The following is a 25402-nucleotide window of genomic DNA, read 5'->3' on the forward strand; positions in this document are numbered from 1 at the left end:
ACACTGGTAGCTATGGCTAACGTTTATGCCCCTAACTGGGATGGCACAAATTTTATCAGGTCTCTTTTATACTCTCTCCCAACTTTGATTTGCGCCACCTGATTTTAGAACAAAGAAATGTACAGCACAGGAACAGGCCCTTCGGCCCTCCAAGCCCGTGCCGACCATGCTGCCCGACTAAACTACAATCTTCTACACTTCCTGGGTCCGTATCCCTCTATTCCCATCCTATTCATGTATTTGTCAAGATGCCCCTTAAACATCACTATCGTCCCTGCTTCCATCACCTCCTCCGGCAGCGAGTTCCAGGCACCCACTACCCTCTGTGTAAAAAAAACTTGCCTCGTACATCTCTAAACCTTGCCCCTCGCACCTTAAACCTATGCCCCCTAGTAATTGACCCCTCTACCCTGGGAAAAAGTCTCTGACTAGCCACTCTGTCTATGCCCCTCATAATTTTGTAGACTTCTATCAGGTCGCCCCTCAACCTCCGTTGTTCCAGTGAGAACAAACCAAGTTTATTCAACCTCTCCCCATACCTAATGCCCTCCATACCAGGCAACATCCTGGTAAATCTCTTCTGCACCCTCTCTAAAGCCTCCACATCCTTCTGGTAGTGTGGCGACCAGAATTGAACACTATACTCCGAGTGTGGCCTAACTAAGTTTCTATACAGCTGCAACATGACTTGCCAATTCTTATACTCAATGCCCCGGCCAATGAAGGCAAGCATGCCGTATGACTTCTTGACTACCTTCTCCCCTGTGTTGCCTCTTTCAGGGACCTGTACACCTAGATCTCTCTTACTGTCAATACTCTTGAGGGTTCTACCATTCACCGTTTATTCCCTACCTGTATTAGACTTTCCACAATGCATTACCTCACATTTGTCCGGATTAAACTCCATCTGCTATCTCTACGCCCAAGTCTCCAAATGATCTAAATCCTGCTGTATCCTCTGACAGTCCTCATCGCTATGCGCAATTCTGCCAACCTTTTGTGTTGTCCACAAACTTACTAATCAGACCAGTTACATTTTCCTCTAAATCATTTATATATACTACGAACAGCAAAGGTCCCAGCACTGATCCCTGCAGAACACCACAAGTCACAGCCCTCCAATCAGAAAAGCATGCTTCCATTGCTACTCTCTGCCTTCTATGACCTAGCCAGTTCTGTATCCATCTCGCCAGCTCACCTCTGATCCTGTGTGACTTCACCTTTTGTACCAGTCTGCCATGAGGGACCTTGTCAAAAGGCCTTACTGAAGTCCATATAGACAACATCCACTGCCCTACCTACATCAATCATCTTTGTGACCGCCTTGGAAAAACTCTATCAAGTTAATGAGACATGACCTCCCTTTCACAAAACCGTGCTGCCTCTCGCTAATATGTCCATTTGCTTCCAAATGGGAGTAGATCCTGTCTCGAAGAATTCTCTCCAGTAATTTCCCTACCACTGACGTAAGGCTCACCGGCCTGTAGTTCCCTGGATTATCCTTGCTACCCTTCTTAAACAAAGGAACAACATTGGCTATTCTCCAGTCCTCCGGGCCATCATCCGAAGACAGTGGGGATCCAAAGATTTCTATCAAGGCCTCAGCAATTTCCTCTCTTGCCTCCTTCAGTATTTTGGGGCCAGTATTTAGGAGGTGACCTGAACTATATTTTGGACTCGAAATTGGATTGTTCCAAACCTAAATCTCTTGACCCATCCAGGATTGCCAATTCCAGGGCTTTGTCCTTTTTTACTGCCCAACCTCAACGACCACCCTGGAGATTAGACACTACTCTGCTGTCAGACAATACACTTTGTGAGCATTTGTCTACCTCCATAGAAGATCATATTAAACTAAATGAGTCAGACTCAATCTCTCCCTCCACGCTTTGGGAGCCTCTTCAGGCCATCATTTGGAGGGAAATTATTTCTTGTAGGAGGTATATGCTGAAGACTGCGAAGTGTGAGCAGCAGAGGCTGGTGGACTCCATCCCAGAGGTAGACGACAAATACTCGCTTTATCCTACTCCGAAGCTACTGACAAACAGGAAAAAAGTACCAAACCCATTCAAGCTGTGTCCACTGGCAAGGTTGTGTGGCGTACACCCCAGGGTACGTTTTATGAGCATGGCGAAAAGGCCAGTCATCTTCTGGCTCATCAGCTCAAATTTCCCCGGGGAAGTATACGAGCAGCCCGGTGGTGGAATCTTCAATTAAGATTTGGAGTCCGATGAGGGGGCACTTTAAATTGGGGCAAGTGTTGGTATTGATCTCGCTATGTGGGAATCATAGGTTTATATCGAGGGTTGTACCGGGGAGGATGGATGGGAGGTGGCAAGAGGAAGAGATAGTGAAAGTGAGGGACTTGTTTGGAGAGGGTAAGTGCGCAGAGTTGGAGCAAGTGTGGGAGAGGGTTTGAGTTGCCAAGCGAGTTTTGGTATTGGCAGGTGCGAGAGTTTGCATGGAAGGAGCTGCCCCTCATTCCCTCAGTTGCCAGAATATACATTGTTAGAGAGGTTTCTGCTCCGGCATGTGTTGGAGGAAATGGAGGATTGGAGATATTTATGGCTAGTTGGGAGGAAAGAGGTCGGTTTTGGTAAAATGGATCAAGTAAAAGTGGGAGGAGTTGAGGATGAAGATGGGGTGGGTAATTTGGAGTGAAATAACGCACTGAGTCAACTCAACCTCCTCCTGTGCAAGGATGAGCCTCATACAATTTAAGGTGATCCTTCGGGTTCATATGACTCGGACCCCGATGAATGGGTTCTTCCCCAGGATTGTAGATGTGTGTGGGTGGGGGCTGGCTAATCATGCCCATATATTTTGGTGGTGCACAAAGCTGGGCAGATTTTGGGAAGCGGGGTTTGAGAGTCTGTTGGGGATTGTGGGGGTCAAGATCGTGCCGGATCCTATGGGTGGTGACTTTTGGGGTTTCGGCGGCATCAGGGTCACAGGAGGGGAAGGGGGGGGGGGGGGGGCGCGATATTGTGGCCTTCGCCTCTCTGATCGCCCGGCGACGGATACTGTTTAACAGGAGGTTGGCGGCTCAGCTGGGGGTGCAGCATCGTTAGGGGAATTGTACGAGTTCCTCAGGTTAGACAAGATGAAGTTTGCCCGTAGAGGTCGGAGGAGGAGGGGTGCTCCATGCGGTGGAGGCCATTTCTGTCCACGTTGTAACAAAAGGGGAAAAATTGAACAAACCGTTTGTACCATGTTTGTTTTTCACTATGTTGCTATGTTGGAGTGTGTTTGGAAAAATATATATTATTTAAAAAGTGGGCAAGAGCTGTGAATTGGATCCCCAGTTCGCCAGACGATATTTTAAAATGTATTGGGCTAATGCAAACTGGCAAGCCTTGGTGGCTTCCCAGTCGAGTTTTACAAAAAATTCTCAATAGCTCATGAATTTAATATTGAAAATGTTTAATGACTCATTGCCTCGGGGTTTATTGCCTCTGACCCTCGCTCAAGCCGGTATTTCTTAGCTCCTAAAGGGGGGGCAGGGACCCAGCCATGTACGGCTCATACCGACCCATCTCACTTTTAAACACTGACATTAAGCTGCTGGCTAAGGTCCTGGCACCCTGGCTTGAGCCTTGCCTTCCAGGTCGGAGGATCAAACCGGCTTATTTAAGGGCTGAAAATTGTCTACCAATATACGTCACCTTTTAAACGTTATTCCTTTCCCCTCCCCAGCACCCAAGCCTGAAGTTATAGTATCTCTGGATGCTGAAAAAGCGTTTGATAGGGTGGAATGGGAATATCTGTTTGAGATTCTCGGGAGATTTGGATTCGGCCATAAATTTGCCTCCTGGATTTGTCTGTTGTATACTACCCTACTGTCAGTGTTCGCACAAACATTCTACACTCCGATTACTTGCCCTTGGTTGGGGACACTAGACTGACCTCTTTCCCCACTTTCGTTTTCCTTGGCAAAAGAGCTTCTATAGCATTGAGGGGCTCTGATCATTGGAGGGGTATTTGCCGGGATGGGGTGGAGCATCATAGGGGCTGGTTTAGGACAGGGCTAAAGAGCTGGCTTTAAAGCAGACCAAGGCAGCACGGTTAAATTCCCGTACCAGCCTCCCCAAACAGGCGCCGGAATGTGGCGACTAGGGGCTTTTCACAGTAACTTCATTTGAAGCCTACTTGTGGCAAGCGATTTTCATTTCATTTTTTTCCTTTCATCTGGTATCTCTTTATGCAGATGTCCTACTTCCGTACATTATGAACCCGACTCCCTCCATAGACAGCACAATGAAGATGCTTAATACATTTGGCTCCTTCTCTAATTATAGATTGAATTTAGGCAAGAGGTGAGTGTTTTCTGGTGAATCCCCACCCCGGTAGAAGAGATCAGTTTAGCTCATTACCTTTCTGCCTTTTCAATATTTGGGGGTCCAGGTGGCCCATAATTGGACTTCACGTCATAAATTAAACTACTTAAGCCTGATTAATAGTGTCAGAGCGGATCTACAGAGGTGAAACACCTCCCCCTGTCTCTGGCAGGTGGATTCAAACAATTAAATTGAGTGTAGCTGCTAGGTTTTTCTTTTTCCATGTATCCCAATTTTTTTGCCCAAATACTTTTTTATTAAGGTTAATAAATTGATTTATTTCACTTGGTGGTAGGTAAGAGGCCCAGAATATGCAGTGTTTCTGCCACAAAGAGACGGTGGGTGGGAGGCTTGACACTCCCAAATCTTTTGTTTTATTATTGGGCTGCTCGCATCCAAAAGGTTTTGTTGTGGTTTAGTGATCCTGATTCTAAATTTTACAATAATAATCTTTATTGTCACAAATAGCCTTGCATTAACACTGCAATGAAGTTACTGTGAAAAGTCCTTCATTAAATGTTTTTAAGATAAAGATAGTTTTTTGAAGAATAAAGGGATTCGGGGTTATGGTGTTCGGGCTGGAAAGTGGAGCTGAGTCCACAAAAGATCAGCCATGATCTCATTGAATGGTGGAGCAGGCTCGAGGGACCAGATGGCCTACTCCTACTCCTAGTTCTTGTGTCCCTAGTCGCCACATTCCATCGCCTGTTCGGGTATACCGAGGGAGAATTCAGAATGTCCAAATTGCCTAACATCATGTCTTTCGGGACTTGTTTGGGGTAGAATGGAGATACGCTCGTGCAAAACTACCTCTACTCTTCATGCCATAATTACTGCACCACTGCCCTTCTCTCCTGTTAGATTTTCCTCAAATCTGGTGATGGTCTCTTCCCTCAGGATTTAAAGCACTTTAAGCTGTTTCCCCTCTCTTCTTTAGCTCCTATTTGTAACAATCCCCTCTTATCACCTTCTGGTTTGGATCCTTCATTTAATTCTTGGAAGGCAAGGAATTTGAGCTTTTTGAGGACCTATTTGTAGAAGTTCTACCTTAGATGGCAACCTTTTATTCCAGACATCATCATGTTAGGGGGATTAGTTACAGTGTTTAGGTTTTAGTTTGTGGTTTATGTTGGGGATTTGTTTGTAACTTTTTGACTTTGCACCCTTAACATCTTTGGTTGATTATTTGTTATATCGTTATTGTTATATAAAACTTCAATAAATGTACGTTTTTAAATCTCTAGTTATCTCCAAGGAATTATATTGTGTGGCTTCCGTCATGTAGGATTGCAGCAGCCAAGGTGCACACTGCAATATCCTGTAATCAGCACTTGCATGAATGGCCAGTTTATCTGATTTTACTGACTTTGATTGAGAGAGTGATGTCCAATACGTCAGAATTTCCTATTCTTCAAGCAGTGCAGTGCCTGGTGTTTTTTTAAAATGTTTGCCTGAACCACCAAAGCATGTTTAACATCTTGTCCAAAGGGTAACTGTTCCAAAAGCTCAGCACTCCCTCCATGCTGCATTAGTGTTGCTGAATATTGCTTTGAAGTTCGACAGTGGGGCTTGAACCTATGATTTTCTGCCTCAGATGAGAGTCCAGCAGAACCATAAGAAAGAATAGGGTCACTGTGGAAATTAATAATTGTGCGTGTGGATTTTCTGTGCTCTTCTGCAGCCTTTCTCTGATTTTTGCAGGTATCTCCGATGGAGAAGAATGTAAATGAGACTGTTTGCTCACTCAAGTTTGCCCAGCGAGTGCGCTCAGTAGAACTGGGAGCCGTGGTACGAAGGGCTGAAAACCACTATTCCAGCCGCCAAGACTATGAGGTGATGAACATTTCACCGCCCTAATGTTTTCGGGGAGCAGGGTGTGGAAATGGTTCACTGTGGGGGAGTGATCACAGGATAGAATCTTGAAAGAAAAGATTATGCTTCCCTTTCTAGACCGATGAGTGCAAGGTTCTCCTGCCTTTCCTCAACCCGGACCTTTGGCTAGTGAACAACTGTTCATCTGCACTGATTCCAGCAGCTTAATATCCCCTTTGTGTCTCAGTGACCAGCCTGATCAGAGAACTGCAGTTGGATCATGACTCCGGTGATTTGTGCCTCACTTGTTTTTGCTGTGTAGCTTCAATTCATTTCCATTAGTTCTTCCAATTCCTTTGAAACTAGCTTTCCTTAACATTTCATTCTGCATCCAGCATTTCATGTTTGAAATATCTGAATCACAGATTGTATTAAATATGATAATTCTGTAGTTGCTGTCTTGCAAGATTAAATTTCACTTTATTGCGTGGTAACTGGAGGGCAAAATAAACAAGTGGTTTCCTTGGGTCATGAAGCAGCCATGCATTACATTGACCAGCTGGTTCCATTCAGTGTTATGTAAATATTGGGCAGTGTATCATGCAGTATGGTGACATGTTAGCAGTGATTCATTCTCATCCTCGTGTACTAGTGTAGGACAAGGAGCTCGTTGATTGCTAATGTAATAAAGCTCTGTTCGGACTTTGGCTTGAGAGACATGTCACATGGAGATAGGGTGCCTCAGACTTGGATTGATATGTGTACTTTCTTTCACAGTTAGAGTCCCCGTCTCAAGCCACCCAACAAGGGCGGTTCAATATCAGCCATTCGGGCGGGAAAACCACAGCAGGAAAAAGAAGACTAATGGCATCAGGTATGGCAATCCTGCACTTTGTGGAGCAGGTGGGTTGCATTAGTCAGATGCATAGGTTCAACCAATTTCATCCAGCATTATAGATGACAATTTGGTGCTTTTCTTGAGTGAGACGTTGATCAGTTTCTAACTCTATGGACGGAAATTGCTTCATTCAGGGTATGTGTCAGTACAAGGGAGCTATCCTGCTGCTAGATATGCTCTGTCTGCAACCAGTTCCTAAGCTCCTGAACCAACTTTCAACCATGATTCTCATATATTGGATAATAGCCAGCCAGTAACCTCATGGAATCTCACAAACCCACTAGGATATCTACATGACTACTGGTCCCTTGTGTCATCTTCGCCTTAAACATGGGATTGGAATAGATCATTTAACTTGTGCTGTTTCGAAACGGGCTTAAATTGTGGATGTATACAAACTATATATTTTTCCCCTAATGCCTTATTGTACTATAGGCGGCACAGTGCCACAGTGACCAGTACCAGAGACCCGGGTTTGATTCCAATCTCAGGTGATTGTGTGAAGTTTGCACATTTTTCTGTGTCTGCGAGGGTTTCCTCCAGTTGCTCTGGTTTCCGCCCACAGTCCAAAGATGTGCTGGTTAGGGTGATTGGCTACACTAAATTAAAGGATAGGTTGGGGAATTGGGCCCAAGTAGGATACTGTTTCCGAGTCAGTGCAGACCCAATGGGCCAAATGGCCTCCTTCACTGTAGCGATTCTATGATATAGGAGAGGCAGTGGCGTAGTGGTATTGTCACTGGACAAGTAATCCAGAGACCCAGAGTACTCTGGGGTTCCAGGTTCAAATCCCTCCATTACAGATGGTGAAATTTGAATTCAATAAAAATCTGGAATTAAAAGTCTAAAGATGACCATGAAACTATTGTTGATTGTCGTAAAAACCCATCTGGTTTGTTAATGTCCTCTAGGGAAGGAAATCTGCTGTTCTTAAAGGGTCTGGCCTACATGTGACTCCAAACCCACAGCAGTGTGGTTGACTCTTAACTGCCCCTCAAGGGCAATTAGGGATGGGCTATAAATGCTGGCACAGCCTGTGCCACCCACATCCCATGAACGAATAAAAAAAATAGCTGCTCTGAGGGACAGGAGGAACTGATTCACTAGTATGGAATCAGTTATGTCAACAGTCTGCTATCCATTCTACAAATTCATTCTCTGAAAAGCATAGAATCCCTACAGTGCAGAAGTACCATCTAATCCTCACCAACCCTTCGAAAGAGCCCTCGTCCACTCCCCCACCCTATCGCCACGCATTGATCAAGGCCAATCCACTTAACCTGCACATCTTTGGACATGAATTACAGTTGTTTTATTTTTTAATGAAGAGATTAACCTTTATAAATGCCTAAAATGTGATGCAGTATAGACCAGCTATAAAGTATCTTTAACTACCCCACAAGCTATGCAATCTATGCATTAACAGCATTCAAAAGACATCTCAACAAATACATGGTTAGGTTGGGTAGAGGGATACAGCACTTGGAAGTGCTGAGGGCTTTGGACAAGGGTGGTATCATGACCGGTATAGGCTTGGGAGGGCCGAAGGGCCTGTTCCTGTGCTGTATTGTTCTTTGTTCTATGCTGCCAGACCTGCTGAGTTTATCCAGTAATTTGTTTTATTTCAGATTTCCAGCCCCTGCAGTATTATACTTTTATTTTATAACTATGCAATCTACTCTTTGATGCCAGGGAGCTACCCAGTTGACCTCTGTGTGGGCCGCATTCTTAGAATCCCTACAGTGCAGAAGGAGGCCATTCGGCCCATCAAGTCTACACCAACCCTCTAAAAGACCACCCTACATAGGCACACATCCCCACCCTATCCCCATAACAGCATCTAAACTTTTAGACACAAAGGGGTAATTTAGCATGGCCAATCCACCTAACTACATCTTTGGACTGTGGGAGGAAACCAGAGCACCCGGAGGAAACCCACGCAGTCATGGGGAGAAAGTGCAGACTCCACACCGACATTGCGAAGTAGTTCTATGGAGTCCAAGAGTTAGAAATTTTGATCCGTTATCCTGATTGAGAAGGGTGGGAGTCCTGTATAGATGAACTGGCGCACTAGTACTATGGGGTCAGATCAAAGAGGAAAAGCTGATTGGAGCATGCTGCATATTGGTGCTAAACCTCCATTTGAGAACCAAATGGTTGGAAATATCAGCTCCTCACAGCTATCAATAGGGTTAACCTATTCTAATCTTACTGTCTGATATTTCCCTGACCTTGCAGAGATTCTTGTTCTAAAACAGATTGATAAATATCCAATTCCACAGAAAAGAACGGTAGGCTGTAGAAAGGTCCCTGCTCTCTCTCTCCCCAGCTGCCCATTATAGTTCGAAAGTCAAATTATTTCTGGGGAGGGGTTGGGAGAGATACCTTGGCTCCCTTCAAAAAAAGAACTCTTAGAAAGACACAGTAGCTTCTTAAGGGGAGCCTCCAAATGGAATCCCTGAGGCCATATTTGCCCAAGTACGTATCGCATACAACTGATGACACTAACTGTGGGTGCTTTTGTCCCCACCAAACCGGTTATGGATAACATCGACAGAACAGCACAGCTGCCATAACAAGGAGCAGTGGCTGGATCTGATGTCTGCGCAGGTTACTGCCATTGGTGTCTTGCTTTGCTTGCTTTCCTGAAATGGGATGTGCAGTCTCTCCAGGCTGGTTTGCCTTTTGTGAAAAGACAGCTGCATGGCTTGTATGGGATAGCAGTTGCCACCTTACATGACTGTGCCTTTGCCTTCCAGCAAAGGTTCACTGATGCGGGGTCAAAATTCTAGAACTCCCCACTGTGAGGCCACATGAATTGTAACTTCTCAAGCGCATGAGGATGACCAGCAATGTCCACATCTGAAATACTTTTTTAAAAAAAAAATAATTTTTATTAAGGTTTTCATAAAATGTCAATAACAAAATGAAAAAGGAACCCAACAGGGTTAAGTACAAAACATGGTCTAGAAAAGCAACCCTCCATAACCCCCTCCCCCCGTACATAAATAATAAATTAACATTAACACCCCGACTTAACACAACTGGTATATACACCCCCCTGGCCCCCAGCCCGGTTTGACCCTGGATCCTACCACCCTCGACACCGTCCTCGCTACGCCCTTCCAAAATTCCTCCAGCGCTGGGCATGCCCAGAACATATGGGTGTAATTTGCTAGGCTCCCTGAGCACCTAACACACCTGTCCTCACCCCCAAAAATCCGGCTCATCCTTGTCCCGGTCATGTGTGCCCTGTGCAGCACCTTAAACTGTATGAGGCTGAGCCTCGCGCACGATGAGAAAGAGTTCACCCTCCCTAGGGCATCTGCCCACGTCCCTTCCTCAATCTCCTCTCCCAACTCCTCCTCCCACTTACCTTTCAACTCCACCACCGAGGCCGCCTCCTCCTCCTGCATCACCTGGTAAGTTTCCGAGATCTTCCCCACTCCCACCCACCCCCCCGAGAGCACCCTGTCCTGAACTGTGTGTGGCAGTAGCCGCGGGAATTCCACCATCTGCTGCCTGGCAAACGCCCTTACCTGTAAGTACCTGAAGGTGTTACTCGGGGCGGGGGGGGGGGGGGGGGGGGGGGGGGAGCCCGTACTTCTCCTCCAGCTCACCTAGGCTCGCGAACTTCCCGTCCACAAACCGGTCCCCCAACTTTCATATCCCTGCCCTGAGCCACCCCGAAAACCCTCCACCTGTTTTTCCTGGGGTGAACCGGTGGTTCCCCTGTATTGGGGTCCACGCCGAGGCCCCAACTTCCCCCCTATGCTGCCTCCACTGCCCCCAAATTTTGAGGGCAGCCACCACCACCGGGCTCGTGGTATACCTCCTTGGAGGCAGCAGCAGCGGTGCCGTTGCCAGCGCCCCCAGACTCGTACCCACACAATTATACAATTCGACCGGGAAACCGTCCGGCCCCGGTGCCTTCCCCGCCTGCATGCTTCCTATCCCTTTGGTCAGCTCCTCCAGCCCAACCAGGGCCCCCAATCCCGCCACCAGTCCCTCTTCCACCTTTGGAAACCTCAATTGGTCCAGGAAGCGGCCCATCCCTCCCTCCTCCCTTGGGGGCTCGGATCGGTACAATTCCTCGTAAAAGTCCCTGAAGACCCCATTGATGCCAACCCCACTCTGCACCACACTCCCTCCCCTTAACTCCCCCTAGCTGCATCCCGCTTCCGAAGCTGATGCGCCAGCATCCGGCTTGTCTTTTCCCCATACTCGTAAGTCGCCCCCTGGGCCTTCCTCCACTGCACCTCCGCCTTCCTGGTGGTCACCAGGTCGAATTCGGTCTGGAGGCTGTGCCTCTTCCTCAACAATCCTTCCTCGGACACCTCTGCATACCTCCTGTCAACCCTCACCATCTCCCCCACCAGCCTCTCCCTCTGCTCCCTCCTCTCCTTGTGGGCCCTAATGGAGATCAGCTCTCCCCTCACCACCGCCTTCAGCACCTCCCATACCATCCCCACTCAGACCTCCCCTTTTTCGTTGGTCACCAAGTACCTCTCTATACTTCCTCGGACCCGCTTGCTCACCTCCTCGTCTGCCAACAGCCCCACCTCCAAACGCCACAACAGGCACTGGACCCTCTCCTCCCCCATCTCCAAGTCCACCCAATGTGGGGCGTGGTCCGAAATGGCTATTGCCGAATACTCAGTATCCTCTACTCTCGCTATCAGCGACCTACTCAAAATGAAAAAGTCGATTCGGGAATACGCCTTATGGACATGAGAAGAATTAAAATTCCCTAGTCCCTGGCCTTGCAAATCTCCAAGGGTCCACCCCTCCCATCTGGTCCATAAACCCCCTCAGCACTCTAGCCGCCGCCAGCTTCCTACCCATCCTAGACCTGGAGCGATCCAGTGCCGAATCCAGCACCGTGTTAAAGTCTCCCCCCATTATCAGCCCCCCCCCCCCATTCCAAGTCTGGGATCTGACCCAACATATGCCGTCTGTGTCTCCAGCAGCTTATCAATGGAAGCCTTCATCGGCTCTAGCAGGTCCGCTTTAATCTCTGAAGCAGCGCTGGATACCCTCCTGCTGCTCCTCCGCCCACTGCATCCACGCCGCCATTTTGTTCTTCTTCCCTCTCACCTTCTTCGGGTCCACCACCACCTTTTTAGTCGCCCCGCTCCTAGTAGAAGCCATATACTATCGGGGAGCTGTTATAATCTCCTTCCCACACCGGGAAACGTCGGAAAAGTGCCGTTGGGGGCCCTGAAAAAGAGCCCAAAAGTCCGTTTTTGCGGGAGCCGCCGAATGTGCGACTTAGCTCCGCATAGCCGCAACCGGAAGTCTCTGAAATAATTTTACACAACGTCCAAGACTATTTTTCATAAAGGTGATTTGAGTTAGATGCCAATAGCACAGATTTTTTAAAATCCTGAAGCAAGTGGGACATCGGTGTGGAAAGATGGATTTGGCATGTCAGTCAGTCAGTCCGTTCCAATGTCACCTCGTACTGTATGGCATTGATATACCAAGGTGTTATATTCTTGAACTTTGTTTTGAGGGACAGTTACAGTACAACAATCTCTAAAATACAGAGTGCCCCTACTGTACACCTGACTGGGTTTCCCATTGTGTAGCACAGCACCATAATTGCACTCGAAAACTTGTCAGTTCCAATCAGATGGAGAGGATACTGACCTCTGTCTGCTAAAATCATCTTGTTTCTGGTGCCTTTAAATCAGAGTAGCAAAATGGCACCCAGGAATTGCTGTAGGAATATTTGTATATTTTGCAAAGCTGTGATAGAACCCTTGAGCTTAGGGTATTTTATTTTATTTACTTGTACCCTAAGTGTTCACATAGCAAACAATATCCAATTTCAAAGTTTTAAGTTTTGTTTAAATTATTATAATATCAACGTTGAACTCTGCTAAATTGCTTATTATGTCTATTGGTTGACCCTCTAGGTGAAGTGAACCATCGACAAGGCTCAGCTGCATTGCCTGCACTCTGAGGCAGCCCGGAGTAATAGTGGCGGTTCGGAGAGTGCTGGTGGCCAATTGCAGTGTACAAAGTTCAGCACTTCAACACAATCCAATCACATTATAAGCCAATGCCTGTACATTTATATACAGCCTGTTTTAAAAGGTTGAGAGTAGAACTCATTACTTATATTTTATATATGTATAAACAGATTTTTATATTGTCTACTTTTTTTAAAGCCTGTCATTTGATATCTAAAGTTTAGTGTTCAATGAGCTCCAGTACAAAAACCTTGTCCTTTTTATTTTCTGTTAAAACCTGGTTACTGACGTTTTGCACTGCAAACCGTTGGCAGTTTGCTATGGGTTTAGTCATTGTGCTATGTATACCTGGAGGCCACACTGAGGTGGAGTACAGTATAGTACGATATAAAAATTGGGGGAGACCGACTTAACTGTTGAGAATACCTTCTCCTGGGCACTGTTGCCACATTTCAAAACTTTGGTGCCTTTCTCTCTTGCCCCTCCTTTTTATCTACACCTCCATCTCAATTCCACATAGGATGGGGAAGGTCATTCTAGTTCAGCTGATATCAGTGTTACTGGGAGAAAAAAGTCCCGAATTTCAATTCCAAAATGAGACTTGCCTAAGTCAGAGCTGAGGGGTGATGGAAATGGGGTAATGGGTGAGTCTTTCCACCAAATTAAACCTTTGGAAAAATAAAATGCTTTTCCATTACCTTGACATTTGATTGATCCCATCCAGGTGTATTTTAATCAAGATTTACATTTAAACCAGGGTTACTTTGACCCCTTAATCAGCTGCCTATCCCTCAACAAACTGACTTTATTTAAGATGAACAAGCAAAAATCTGATGAACCAAAGGCAATTAGTGTTTTTGTGTAACTTACTGCTGTTCCACAAAGAACGCTCCCCACCCCCTGTACCTAGCTGAAAACTGCAACATTTGTATTATATACACCTCATCCTATAGAATCCAAACTCTATATCAGTGCCACACAGACTGAGGACACTGCTGACCTCTTTCTTGCCAAATCCATTTTCCCTCACTACACCCTACTGCAGGGACGTTTAAAATCTGTGCAAGAACCTAAATGTTACCTAATTAAGAGCTGCTGTCAGTATTTGTCTTGATGTAAAGTCAATCTGTTAATAACTGACTTGTCTCTGAAGTTCAGAGTGCTTTTCAATTTAATGTATATAATTGTTCTAACCTGCAATTTCCAGATGGAAGGTGAGTTTGCTGTCTAAGGCAGTTTGTTTCCCTGTTATGCTTTGCATGCAATGTCTTGTTTTTCCAGTTTGAAGTCTTTAATGTTCCTTATAGATGGCATTTTGAGTTGGAATATGGGAGGGTTTCTCCCCAGAGCATGACAGGACCTCTTGGAGAGAACTTCCAGCAATGAAGAATCGGTTTATAATGCTCAGGGGTGACAGTGCTCAGAAATGTAGTGTTGACATTCTTAGGATCATTCTAGTTTCTCTCAATGCCACTTCACTTCCCTTTGCAGTATTCTGAGAATCCGGAGCAATGCTCGCAAATGTAATGTCAGAAGTTTCAATGCATGTTCCTGCCTATTCAATTTCAAATAAAGTCCAGTTTTCTTTTTATGGTATGTGTGTCGAGATTGATGCACTTGGTGGAACAGAGAATGGAGAGGCTGGATGGTGATTAAGCAGACCTTTCAAATTATTTTCAAATCAGTTTATTATTGTAGACTAAAAAACATATGTACAACATTTCCAAACTCTCAGTATCCATACATAGTGAGGACACTGAAGCACAACCTGAACTTCAAATGTACAACAGTACAGAATTTGGTAAATTATGGGTGTCCATATTCTATGTCCAGATCAGTTGATGTATCTTTAATGGAGACCAAAACACTGCCAATTACCAGTGAGTAATCAAAGTATTCAGAGAGAAGGCATGTAGGTTAAATAATTACAGTAGAGCTCATTTAAAGTGACTTTAGCTATTTGGGAGGCCACAAAGGTAACTTGCTGCAGCATGTCTGCTCTCCTAGATGAATCATTGCACAGGGCTAGTCAATAAACCCCAAAATAAAGTTTGACAGGGTAATTTGATCAGATTGCACCACAATGGAAGATCATCTGGAGGCAGGATTGCCAGCTAACCGGGAGGTCAAATTTTACTTGTGTGAAAGCAAAAAAACAGGCATAGCGTGTTTTGAGGTGGAGATTGTTTCTCAAACTTTTCTTGTCATGTCATCAATTGCCAATAATGATCACAGCTGTGCAGCAGAGTTAAAAATCTCAGGTGAGGAAGAGATGTTACATGAGGCATCTTTGAGGTTTCACAGCAATTTCAAAACACGGTGGTTTGTCCTGCAAGGTTGAAATGACCAGTGTCATTCAAGCAGTGCTGACATCTGGCAACCAACAGGAAACCACAATTTATAGTTCACAAGCAGCATTTGCAAAGTAATATCAATACTGGTAACAGTGAGCTACTATACCAAGGGCTGGTAGATCCTGTTTCATGAAAGAGGCAAGTTACTGGGGCTAAAGGTTCCCAAGTAAATACACCTATCTTGTCATTTACAGGTAAATGCCTGTAATATCAATGGATTTTATTATTGACCAGGCTGGAATGACCATCGGCAGGGGTATACATACACAGAATGGCTTCACAGTAGCCAGTAATGTCCTATGAAATGCTGATAAACCAAGGTCAAATTTTGAATTCACTTCAACCTCAATGAAGACAGGAACTTATCAGCCTTAGCCATCCCCAAATACTGAAAGGGAGAAATTTTCCCGCAGTATTACAACAAAAATTCTCGAGACGCTCCTTGGCTAACGTGAAAAGTTTGGCAAACTTGGAAAACAAAAACCATTTGAAGAGAATTTGGGCTTTGGATCATTTGTTGGCAGTGTCTGCAACAGGGAATGTTCATCAGAGAAACGGAGAGGGGTCAATATGGAGAATGTGGTCATTCAAAAGCTGCCATCAGAAGCTGAAGTTCCCGAAAGGCACTGCCTTGTCGGCCAGGTATTCCCGCTTTATTCTGAAGAATTGGGAGCAGATTTTTTAACTGCTTGTAACAAAGCTTACATTTCTGATGCCTGAGAAAAGAGGAAAAATAGTCCGTCACAGAAGCACCACGAGATTTAAAGATAAATGAGAACTTGCACATTCAGTTTTATCCAAACTTTCCCCATTTGTCTTTTTCTTTTCAAATTACTTAAAAATCTACTAATTTACTGAGAACTAGCCAAAGTAGTTAAAGCAGACCCAGTGTGTGAACAACACTTATTCCTAATGTGCAAATCGTGCAGCAAGGAACAGAATTTTTCATCCATTTACAGGATGTGGGTGTTGCAGGCTAGGCCAGCATTTCGTGCCGCCTAGTTGCCCTTCAAAACGTGGTGGTGAGTTGTCTTTGAGTCCTTGAGGTGTAGGTACACCCATTGTGCTGTTAGGGAGGGCATTCCAGGAGGTTGCCCCAGCGACAGTGGAGGAACGGTGCTTTATTTCCATGTCAGGGTGGTGAGTGACTTGGAGAGGAACCTCCAGGTGATGAGGGTCCAAGGTATCTGCTGCTCTTGGCCTTCTAGATGGTAGTGGGTTTGGAAGGTATTGGCTAAAGGAACCTTGGTGAGTTCCTCCACCACCCGAGTTCTGCCAGGGTCACTCAGCTCCTGACCTCATTACAGCCTTGGTTCAAACATGGACAAAAGAGCTGAATGCCAGAGGTGAGGTGAGGGTGACTGCCCTTGACATCAAGGAGCCCTAGCTAAACTGGAGTCAATGGGAAACTCTCCGTTGGTTGCAGTCATACCTGGCACAAAGGAAAATGGTTGTGGTGATGGAGGTCAATCATATCTCCAGGTCATCACTCCAAGAGTTCCTCAGGGTAGTGTCCTAGGCCCAACCATCTTCAGCAGCTTCATCAATGACTTCCTATCATAAGTGGGGATGTTCGTACATGACTGCACCATTCACGATTCCTCAGATAATGAAGCATTCCATGCCCAAATGCAGCAAGACAATATCCAGGCTTGGGCTGACAAGTGGCAAGTAACATTCACGCCACACAGGTTCCAGGCAATGACCATCTCCTACAAGAGAGGATCTAACCATCGCCCCTTGACATTGGCTGAATACCCCACAATCGATATTCTGAGGGTTATCATTGGGCAGCACGGTAGCATAGTGGTTAGCACAATTGCCTTACAGCTCCAGGTCCCAGGTTCGATTCCCGGCTTGTGTCACTGACAGTGGAGTCTGCACGTTCTCCCCGTGTGCGCGTGGGTTTTCTCCGGGTGCTCCGGTTTCCTCCCACAGTCCAAAGATGTGCAGGTTAGATGGATTGGCCATGCTAAATTGTCCTTGGTGTCCAAAATGGCCCTTAGTGTTGGGTGGGGTTACTGGGTTATGTGGTTAGGGTGGTGCTGTGGGCTTGGGTAGGGTGCTCTTTCCAAGAGCCGGTGCAGACTCGATGGGCCGAATGGCCTCCTTCTGCACTGTAAATTCTATGAATTCTATGGAAAAAATTGATCAGAAACTGAATTGGACCAGCCATTTTAAAGTGTAGCTACCAGAGCAGGTAAAAGGCTAGGAATCCTCCGACGAGTAACTCACCTGCTAGAATCATATTATCCCTACAGTGCAGAAGGAGGCCATTCAGCCTGAGTCTGCACAGACCCACCGAAAGAGCACCCTACCCAGGCCTATCCCTAGAGGCAATTTATCATGGCCAATCCACCTAATCTGCACATCTTTGGACTTTGGGATGAAACCCACGCAGACACGAGATGAATATGCAAACTCCACAGTCACCAGAGGTCGGAACTGAATCTGGGTCCCTGGTGCTATGAGGCAGCAGTGCTAACCACTGTGCCACCATGTTGCGCCAAGCCCCCCAAAAGTCTGTCCACCGTAAAAAAAAAAGAGGCACAAGTCAGGAGTGTAATGGAACCCTCTTCACTTGCCTGGATAGTTGTGGTTCCCAACAACACACGAAGCTCACAACCATTCAGGACAAAGCAGCCTGCTTGATTGCTTCCCCTTCCACAAACATTCAATCCCTCCACCCGGAGGAAACCCACGCAGACATGGGGAGAAAATGCAGACTCCGCAGACAGTGACCCAAGCCGGGAATCGAACCTGGGACCCTGGTGCTGTGAAGCCATAGTGCTAACCACTATGCTACCGTGCTGCCCATGAGGTACACATGTGGTTTTGTTTATTTAAATTTTAAATAGCACACCCTCTCTCATTATTTCTCTCAAAACCTCCTTCACTTGTTTATTTTTCTTATTATGCTCGTCATTGGAAGGCATATTAGTAAGCACAAAGACATTGTATTCCCTCCTCCACTTCACATCAATGGATAATATTTGCTCACATGTTTAAACCCCTTTCAGTGACCTATTTGCTGTATAGGATTGCTAACCCTCCACCTAACCTGCCATGAATCAAAGATCAATCTCCAGGGCACTGCTGTATGGAGAAAAATGATAGGGACATTAAAAAAGATTTTTACTGGACGAGATCTTCCGACTGTTCACGCCAGCAGGATTGCCCACGCCAGTCGATTGTACACCCCCCGCTGCGGGTTTCCTGATGGCGTAGGGTGAATTCAGTGGGAAATTCCATTGACAGCAGCGGGACAAGAAAGATCCCGCCTCTTGCAGCCGAGAAACACGCGATAGAGGGGCCAGGGAATCTCGCCCACTCTGAATTTATCTGAAATTTCCCTCCAACAAACATAAAAATATTGAAAATAGGAAAAAGGTCGTTTGGCTGACATCCAATTGGGTCATAAGTCTCTGTGCTCTCCAATTGGTGGAGGAAGGCAGTATGTCACAAGGATTTCATAGAACTTTCATAGAATTTACAGTACAGAAGGAGGACATTCGGCCCATCGAATCTGCACCAGCTCTTGGAAAGAGCACTCCACTTAAGCCCACACGTCCACCCTATCCCCGTAACCCAGTAACCCCATCTAACCTAAGAGCAATTTTAGCATGGCCAATCCACCTAACCTGCACATCATTAGACTGTGGGAGGAAACCGGAGCACCCAGAGGAAACCCACACAGACACGGGGAGAACGTGCAGACTCCGCACAGACAGTGACCCAAGCGGGAATCGAACATGGGACCCTGGTGCTGTGAAGTCATAGTCTTAACCACTATGCTACCGTGCTGCCCACGGATGGATGTGTTGGCCGACTAACGGCTGGAGCGTGGGGCTAGTCATGTGATGAAACTGATAGGATTAATCACAGCTGGGAACCCTGACATCTAAATAAATAAATAACATTTCAATGAACTGTCATTTTTTTGGAAAAATGAAACATGAAGCTAACATCAATGCTGAGGACCCAGATATTGGGTCTATTATCTGACTAAATTGAGAACAGAAAAGAAAACATAATTGCTGCGCTTGCCTGTTCACTTTATCTGTTTTTCTAAAAGTAAATGACAGATCAGATTGCAAACAGGATATCAACAGGGCTTGCTTCAAACTCCATATCCCAATGTGAATTAAACACACTTATTCAGTTAAACTGTTGCCCTATATCGCTAAATGAACATTAACCTTGTAACATTGGCACAGCTTTCCACACACAAACAGGTCCGAGGCTGGCAAACTGCCCAAAGGAAGATTCCAAGAAAAACATTGGCATCGCAATGAGTGCCAGAACGAGTGTGTAGGGAATAAGGAACACACCTCCTCCATTTACGGTAACCACCACCCTCCCCATATCAATCAACTGGCCTGTAGTTCCCCGCTCTCTGTCTCCCTCTCTTTTTAAATAATAGTTACATTTGCTATTTTCCAATCTAATAGCACCCTCGCTGAACCGAGGGAGTTTTGAAGAACTAAAATCAACGCATCAACCATCTCACTAGGTACTTCTTTTAAGACTCTGGGATGAAGTACATCTGGACGTGGGCTCTGTAATTTTCCGGAGTTCCTCCCTCCCTTCCATTTCCTGGTTTGAAGCTCCTTCTGGGATGTTTCTTGTATCCTCTCGTGAAGACTGATCCAAAATACCTGTTCAATTCATCTGCCATCATCTTGTTTCCCATTATCAATTCCCCAGACTCACTTTCTATAGGACCAATGCTCACTTTGTTAAAACATTTTTATATATTTATAAAAACTCGACATTCCAACAACATGACTGCACATCAAAATATTTTTAGGTAAGTGTCATGCATTATCTATACCACATGTAGCAGTCACTGACCTTTCTTCTCGTGTTATGTCCACTCCAATCGAGGGTGATGGAACCAGATTGTCTGCCATTAAGGGTCCAAATCGCTGCAGGATCAGCTTAAGTGAAGTACAACCGGTCTGCACGTAGCTACAGGGAGAGAAAAGTGATCAGTGCTCACAGTACAAGTAAAGGAAGGCCAATTCATTTACTTGATCTTGGGGGAACCAAGCTATTACATTAAATGAAGAAAATAAACCCCACGCATGAATTTTTATGCTTTTCAAGGGAAGAAATACTTGTGTTTAGAAACAGAACACTACCATGAACTGAGTGCCAGCATAAAGCGCTCCAGGAAAGCTTATGAGAAAATACTTGGGCTATTCTACATCTAATAACATTCCTCATATACAATCTAGGATAGGCAGGCCTAAATCCAGCAGTTTCCCAGCATAACAATTGCTGGTTTAGTGCCAAGTTATGTATTATTGGGTCACTGTGTGGAGTCTTCACGTTCTCCCCGTGTGCGCGTAGGTTTCCTCCGGGTGCTCCGGTTTCCTCCCACAGTCCAAAGATGTGCAGGTTAAGTGGATTGGCCATTCTAAATTGCCCATAGTGTCCAAAAAGGTTAGGTGGGCTTACTGGGTTACGGAGATAAAGGGGATAGGGTGGAGGTGTGGGGCTTAAGTAGGGTGCTCTTTCCAAGGGCTGGTGCAGACTCGATGGGCTTAATGGCCTCCTTCTGCACTGTAAATTCTATGATTATTTCTTATGGTGAACCATGTGGGATACTTTCCAAATGCACGTCACCAGAGGAATTTACAGGGGTACTTCTCAAGTCAAATCACCAGATTATAACTGTTGGTAGCCCCAGGAGACACGATCAATGTGGCTAGAATTAGCCCTAAAATGCGGTGTTGAATTAATGTACTGAAAGGGGTGAGTCGGAAAGAGACAATCTCACCTCTAATATACCCAACACAATGTCTGACTTTTAGTTCCAACTGCGAAATTGAATATGTAAACTGAACTTTCCAAAGGGATGTTCCAATGAAATCGTCATGGAATATAACATGGCACGGTGACACAGTGGTTAGCACTGCTGCCTCACAGCACCAGGAACCCGGGTTCAATTTCAACCTTGGGTGACGGTGTTGGAGTTTGTACTTTCTTCCCATGTCTCGTGGATTTCCTCCGGGTTCAACGGCTTCCTCCCACAGTCCAAAGATGTGCAGGTTAAGTGGATTGCCATGCTAAATGCCAAATGTCCAACGGTTAGGTGGAGTCACGGGGATAGGGCAGGGGGTTGGGCCTAGGTAGGGTGTTCTTTCGGAGGGCGGTGTAGACTTGATGGGCCAAATGGGCCTCCTGCACTGCAGTGAATTCTATGAACACACTCTTGTTTTCTTCCCATTTAAGTCCACCAGCTTGGAAACAATGCTCAGTTTCTGCAAAAACATATTCATTCTCTTACCAAAACTGCAGTTAAAAATATCAGGACCCACTGAGTAAAGTTACAGCAATTATTTGGAGGCTACAGTTTCTAATAACAACAAACACTTTGCCATAAAGTTCTCCTGTATTTTTGTTTAATTGAAATAATGAAATCCTCTCCAGGAGGGAAATCAGTCGCTAACTTCAATACCATGTAATGTACAAGTGAAAATGGCTGCACTACTTTGGTTATTGGTGGTGTGTTTCTACTATTTCAAATTAAGGGTGCATGGATGTTCACCAGCACAAACACTCTTCACTTGTGCAGTACTGATTCCCACAGCACAACACTTCAGGCCCCACTTAATACAGGAACAATGCACAAAATGTCTGCTGACCTCTCATACTTGCTCTGCAACAGTTTGTCAATCTGAGGTATGATCGACGGACACAGATCCAGTTTCCACAAGGCTCTGAAACAAAAGATACACAATCAGTAATTGCTAGGGGGGCAGATTTTGCAGATAAATTAGCTCAATTAATCTTTTATACACTGATAACAAAGTGTCATTGCATTTGATAAAATACAGTTAGTAATCTTGATCCTCAGAAGCAACGTCATTGCTTCCCAAGTTCTACCATTCGTATCAGTATTACAGGACAATCCACTGCTGCTGCTCGGATTCTGCTCTCAAGTTCTCAGAACGATTCTGCTGGTTCCTCAAAGAGGAGCTGAGAAAAGTGCAGGACAAAGCACAGGAAACCAAAATTTAATCCGTGGGCATGTTGTTGTATCTTGAACAGTAATGCGAACTGGGCAAGACCAATTTCTCACATTTTATTTCCTTACTTAAACCTTTTTAACAAATCTGGCAGAACTCAGTACAAGGTAGTCATGGCTACACAAACCATCTTGCCTTACGCAGCCCACAGATGGCGAATGCCTGAGCTTTTTGCATGAAGTGGAACTGGAGGCCCGTAGTTTCTGACATTGACTGAAAAGGAGAAAGGAATGGATTTCAGACTACAAGTCCTGGAAGCACATGGTGTGGCATTAGCCACAAATTAAACTTTACAGCCAGTAAAGCAATCAATGCTGATGACAGAACAAAAATAATTTAAAGACAGCCAGTGAGGGAGGCTCTCATATGAGGTGGATGGATTACGTTACTCCAGCATGAATGCTTTCACCTAATTTGCAGAGGACAAGTGAAGTGCCAGTCGGACAAAAGAAAATACCAAGCAGCAATGTTAGGCAGTGGTGGGTGAATTGTCAAGTTACAAGGTGGTTGGACCCAATAGTAATTGTTACAGACGGCTGGTCAGCCCTCCACAATGGCTAAGATACTGAACCTGACTTTTTGAAGTTTTAAGATTGTGCAGAAAGATCGATTCGTTCCAGGAGTGGTAATATAAGATATAGGGCTTGGTTATTCTATAAAGAAACTTTATTAAAAAATAATATTTAAACTTTTACTTCACAGTTCTAACACTAACAGATTACATGCAGTTTCTTAACCTTAACACTAGTTCTTATCAAACAGCACTTTGCATTAAAATACAGCTCTCGCTCCACTAACACATACATGCAAAGGCAACACTTGCATTTAGGAAGCAATCTTTCTTTTGTTAGTGAAATTCGTTCAGAATCCTTCTCTTTGTGGTGATAGTTGCTTACATCCTTTCTCTTTGCCTGTTTCAAATTGATTCTTTCTCTAAACTCCACCCAGCCCTTCAAACAAAGGTCCTCCTCTGGAATGTCCAGACTGGAACTTATCAACTGAATTGGGCTGCATGATTGCCCACTCCCATTTACACAAAAGCAGAGCTATGCCATTCCTTCCAACTAATCTTCCATTGGGGCAGACAAATGGGTATCAGACCCTGTAATAGGACAATGGCTGGTCATGCAGGATTGTCCCGAAGGACAATGGATCTCAGGGGAATAAACTTATGTATTCCCTAATAAGTTTAAGTCTGAATGGGGCCATATGACTTAACCGGGTGTGGGTGTATCCCTTCGAGTCTGGGCAAACGGTATTTTCCTTCAGTCTGTTTAACCTTTCAACTGCCTTCTACACCTCTATTTCTTGACCCAAGATCCTAATATCTCCCATATCTTGAAATAATCAATAAATATTCAATAAGTAGCAATCTACTACTTATGGACAAAGAATGCATGCAGGCTGCCATTCAATTAGATGGTGCTCCAGTGACACTGAGGGAGTGGTGAGTGACTTGGAGGGGAGGGGGGAGCCTCCAGGTGGTGGGGTTCCCAGGTATCTACTGCTCTTGTCCTTCTAGATGGTAGTGGTCGTGGGTTTGGAAGGTGTCGTCGAAGGAATCTTGGGTGAGTTACTGCAGTGCACCTTGTACATGGTACACATGGCTTCCACTGTTCGTCAGTGGCAGATGGTTTGATTGTTTGTGGAAGGAGGAGCAATCAAGCGGGCTTTGTGCTGGATGGTGTCGAGCTTCTTGAGTGTTGTTGCAGCTGCACTCATCCAGGCAAGTGGGGAGTATTCCATTACACTCTGACTTGTGCCTTGTAGATGGTGGACAGGCTTTGGGGGAGAGGGGGGGGGTCAGGAAGTGACTTACTTGCCACAGGCCGTTGACCTGCTCTGGTAGCCACAGTATCAATGTGGCTAGTCCAGTTCAGTTTTCTGATCAATAGTAACACCAGAATGTTGATTGTGGGGAATTCAGCGATGATAATGCCATTGAATGTCAAGGGGCGGTGGTTAGAACCTCTCTTGTAGGATATGGTCATTGCCTGGCACTTGTTTGGCGCAAATGTTATTTGCCACTTGTCAGCCCAATCCTAGATATTGTCTCCTTTGCACCAGCCTTCCCTCTAGTGCCCCCGTCACCATCACCTACCAATCCCCTGGTATGACACCACCTTCTCCATCTGAAACCTCACCCTCTTGCCCACCAATACCGCTACCCCACGAGACCTGCTATTGAACCTCGAGTGGAAAACCTGACTCACCCAAACCTGATCCTTCACCCTCAAATGGGTCTCCTGCAGCATCACCACATCGGTTTTAAGCTCTTCAAGTGTGCAAAAAATCCTTGATCTCTTCACCGGTCCCCCTAATCCCCTTATGTTCCAGGTCATTATTCTGACATGGAGTCTTTCACCCCTCCGCCCCTCCTATCCACCATCTCCATAACCCCAGGGCCTGCCCCTCAGGCCTGGGCCGCCCTATCCCTTTGTTACCATCAAGCCCCCCCCCCCCCGCCAATTCTACTTCCTCCTGCAAACATCTCTCCCAGCATCCCCAGGACCATCAAAACTTGTTGAACCAAGCTCCAACGTCCATGGCAACCCCCCCCCCCTCCCCCACCATACTCCCGTTCAATAGCCAACCTTTGTTGCTAGTGTGGAGGCCCTTGCCCAGACTCCCGCCTCCCAATCCCCTCCCCATGACTCAGTCCCTGAAAACAACAAAAAAAACAGCAGAATACCACGGCCAGAGAACCGTCATAACCCCAAAGCCCAATATAATGGTAAACAACTTTAAACAAAGGTAAACTACAATCTCCCATTCAAATTTCCAGTTCAATCAACCCAAAAAATCAGCTGAGCCCCCCCACAAATACATAACAAGAAACAACCAAAAAGAGAGAGAGTCCCAGTCCCCATCCCCTTGGTCCAAGTCCCAATCTGAGTCCCATCTCTTATTTCAGTCCCAGTCCTTCGGCCTTCACGATCGCCTCCGCCGCCTCGAGGCAGAAGTCCCTAGTTATACGTCATCCTCA

The 25402-nt window shown here is 45.6% G+C and overlaps 2 protein-coding genes across 11 annotated transcripts in view; one reads left to right on the forward strand and one right to left on the reverse strand.

Annotated features, from left to right (window-relative positions):
* kifc3 (kinesin family member C3) overlaps positions 1 to 14616 on the forward strand; it is a 73149-nt gene extending 58533 nt beyond the window's left edge. For all 8 annotated transcript variants that reach the window (XM_072518511.1, XM_072518518.1, XM_072518515.1 and 5 more), the window contains 3 exons: positions 6039 to 6170; positions 6927 to 7023; positions 12969 to 14616. In XM_072518511.1, coding sequence (XP_072374612.1) covers positions 6039 to 6170; positions 6927 to 7023; positions 12969 to 13015 — 276 coding nt within the window. In that variant the 3' untranslated portion in view covers positions 13016 to 14616. The remainder of the gene's footprint in view (positions 1 to 6038; positions 6171 to 6926; positions 7024 to 12968) is intronic.
* A 79-nt stretch (positions 14617 to 14695) lies between these two features.
* The window catches only part of katnb1 (katanin p80 (WD repeat containing) subunit B 1), a 102224-nt gene continuing 91517 nt past the window's right edge, over positions 14696 to 25402 (reverse strand). For all 3 annotated transcript variants that reach the window (XM_072518521.1, XM_072518519.1, XM_072518520.1), the window contains 3 exons: positions 22033 to 22107; positions 20234 to 20350; positions 14696 to 16095 (listed from right to left, as the gene is read on the reverse strand). In XM_072518521.1, coding sequence (XP_072374622.1) covers positions 15963 to 16095; positions 20234 to 20350; positions 22033 to 22107 — 325 coding nt within the window. In that variant the 3' untranslated portion in view covers positions 14696 to 15962. The remainder of the gene's footprint in view (positions 16096 to 20233; positions 20351 to 22032; positions 22108 to 25402) is intronic.

Source organism: Scyliorhinus torazame, chromosome 10 (genome assembly GCF_047496885.1).
Source record: "Scyliorhinus torazame isolate Kashiwa2021f chromosome 10, sScyTor2.1, whole genome shotgun sequence".
Lineage (NCBI taxonomy): Eukaryota > Metazoa > Chordata > Chondrichthyes > Carcharhiniformes > Scyliorhinidae > Scyliorhinus > Scyliorhinus torazame.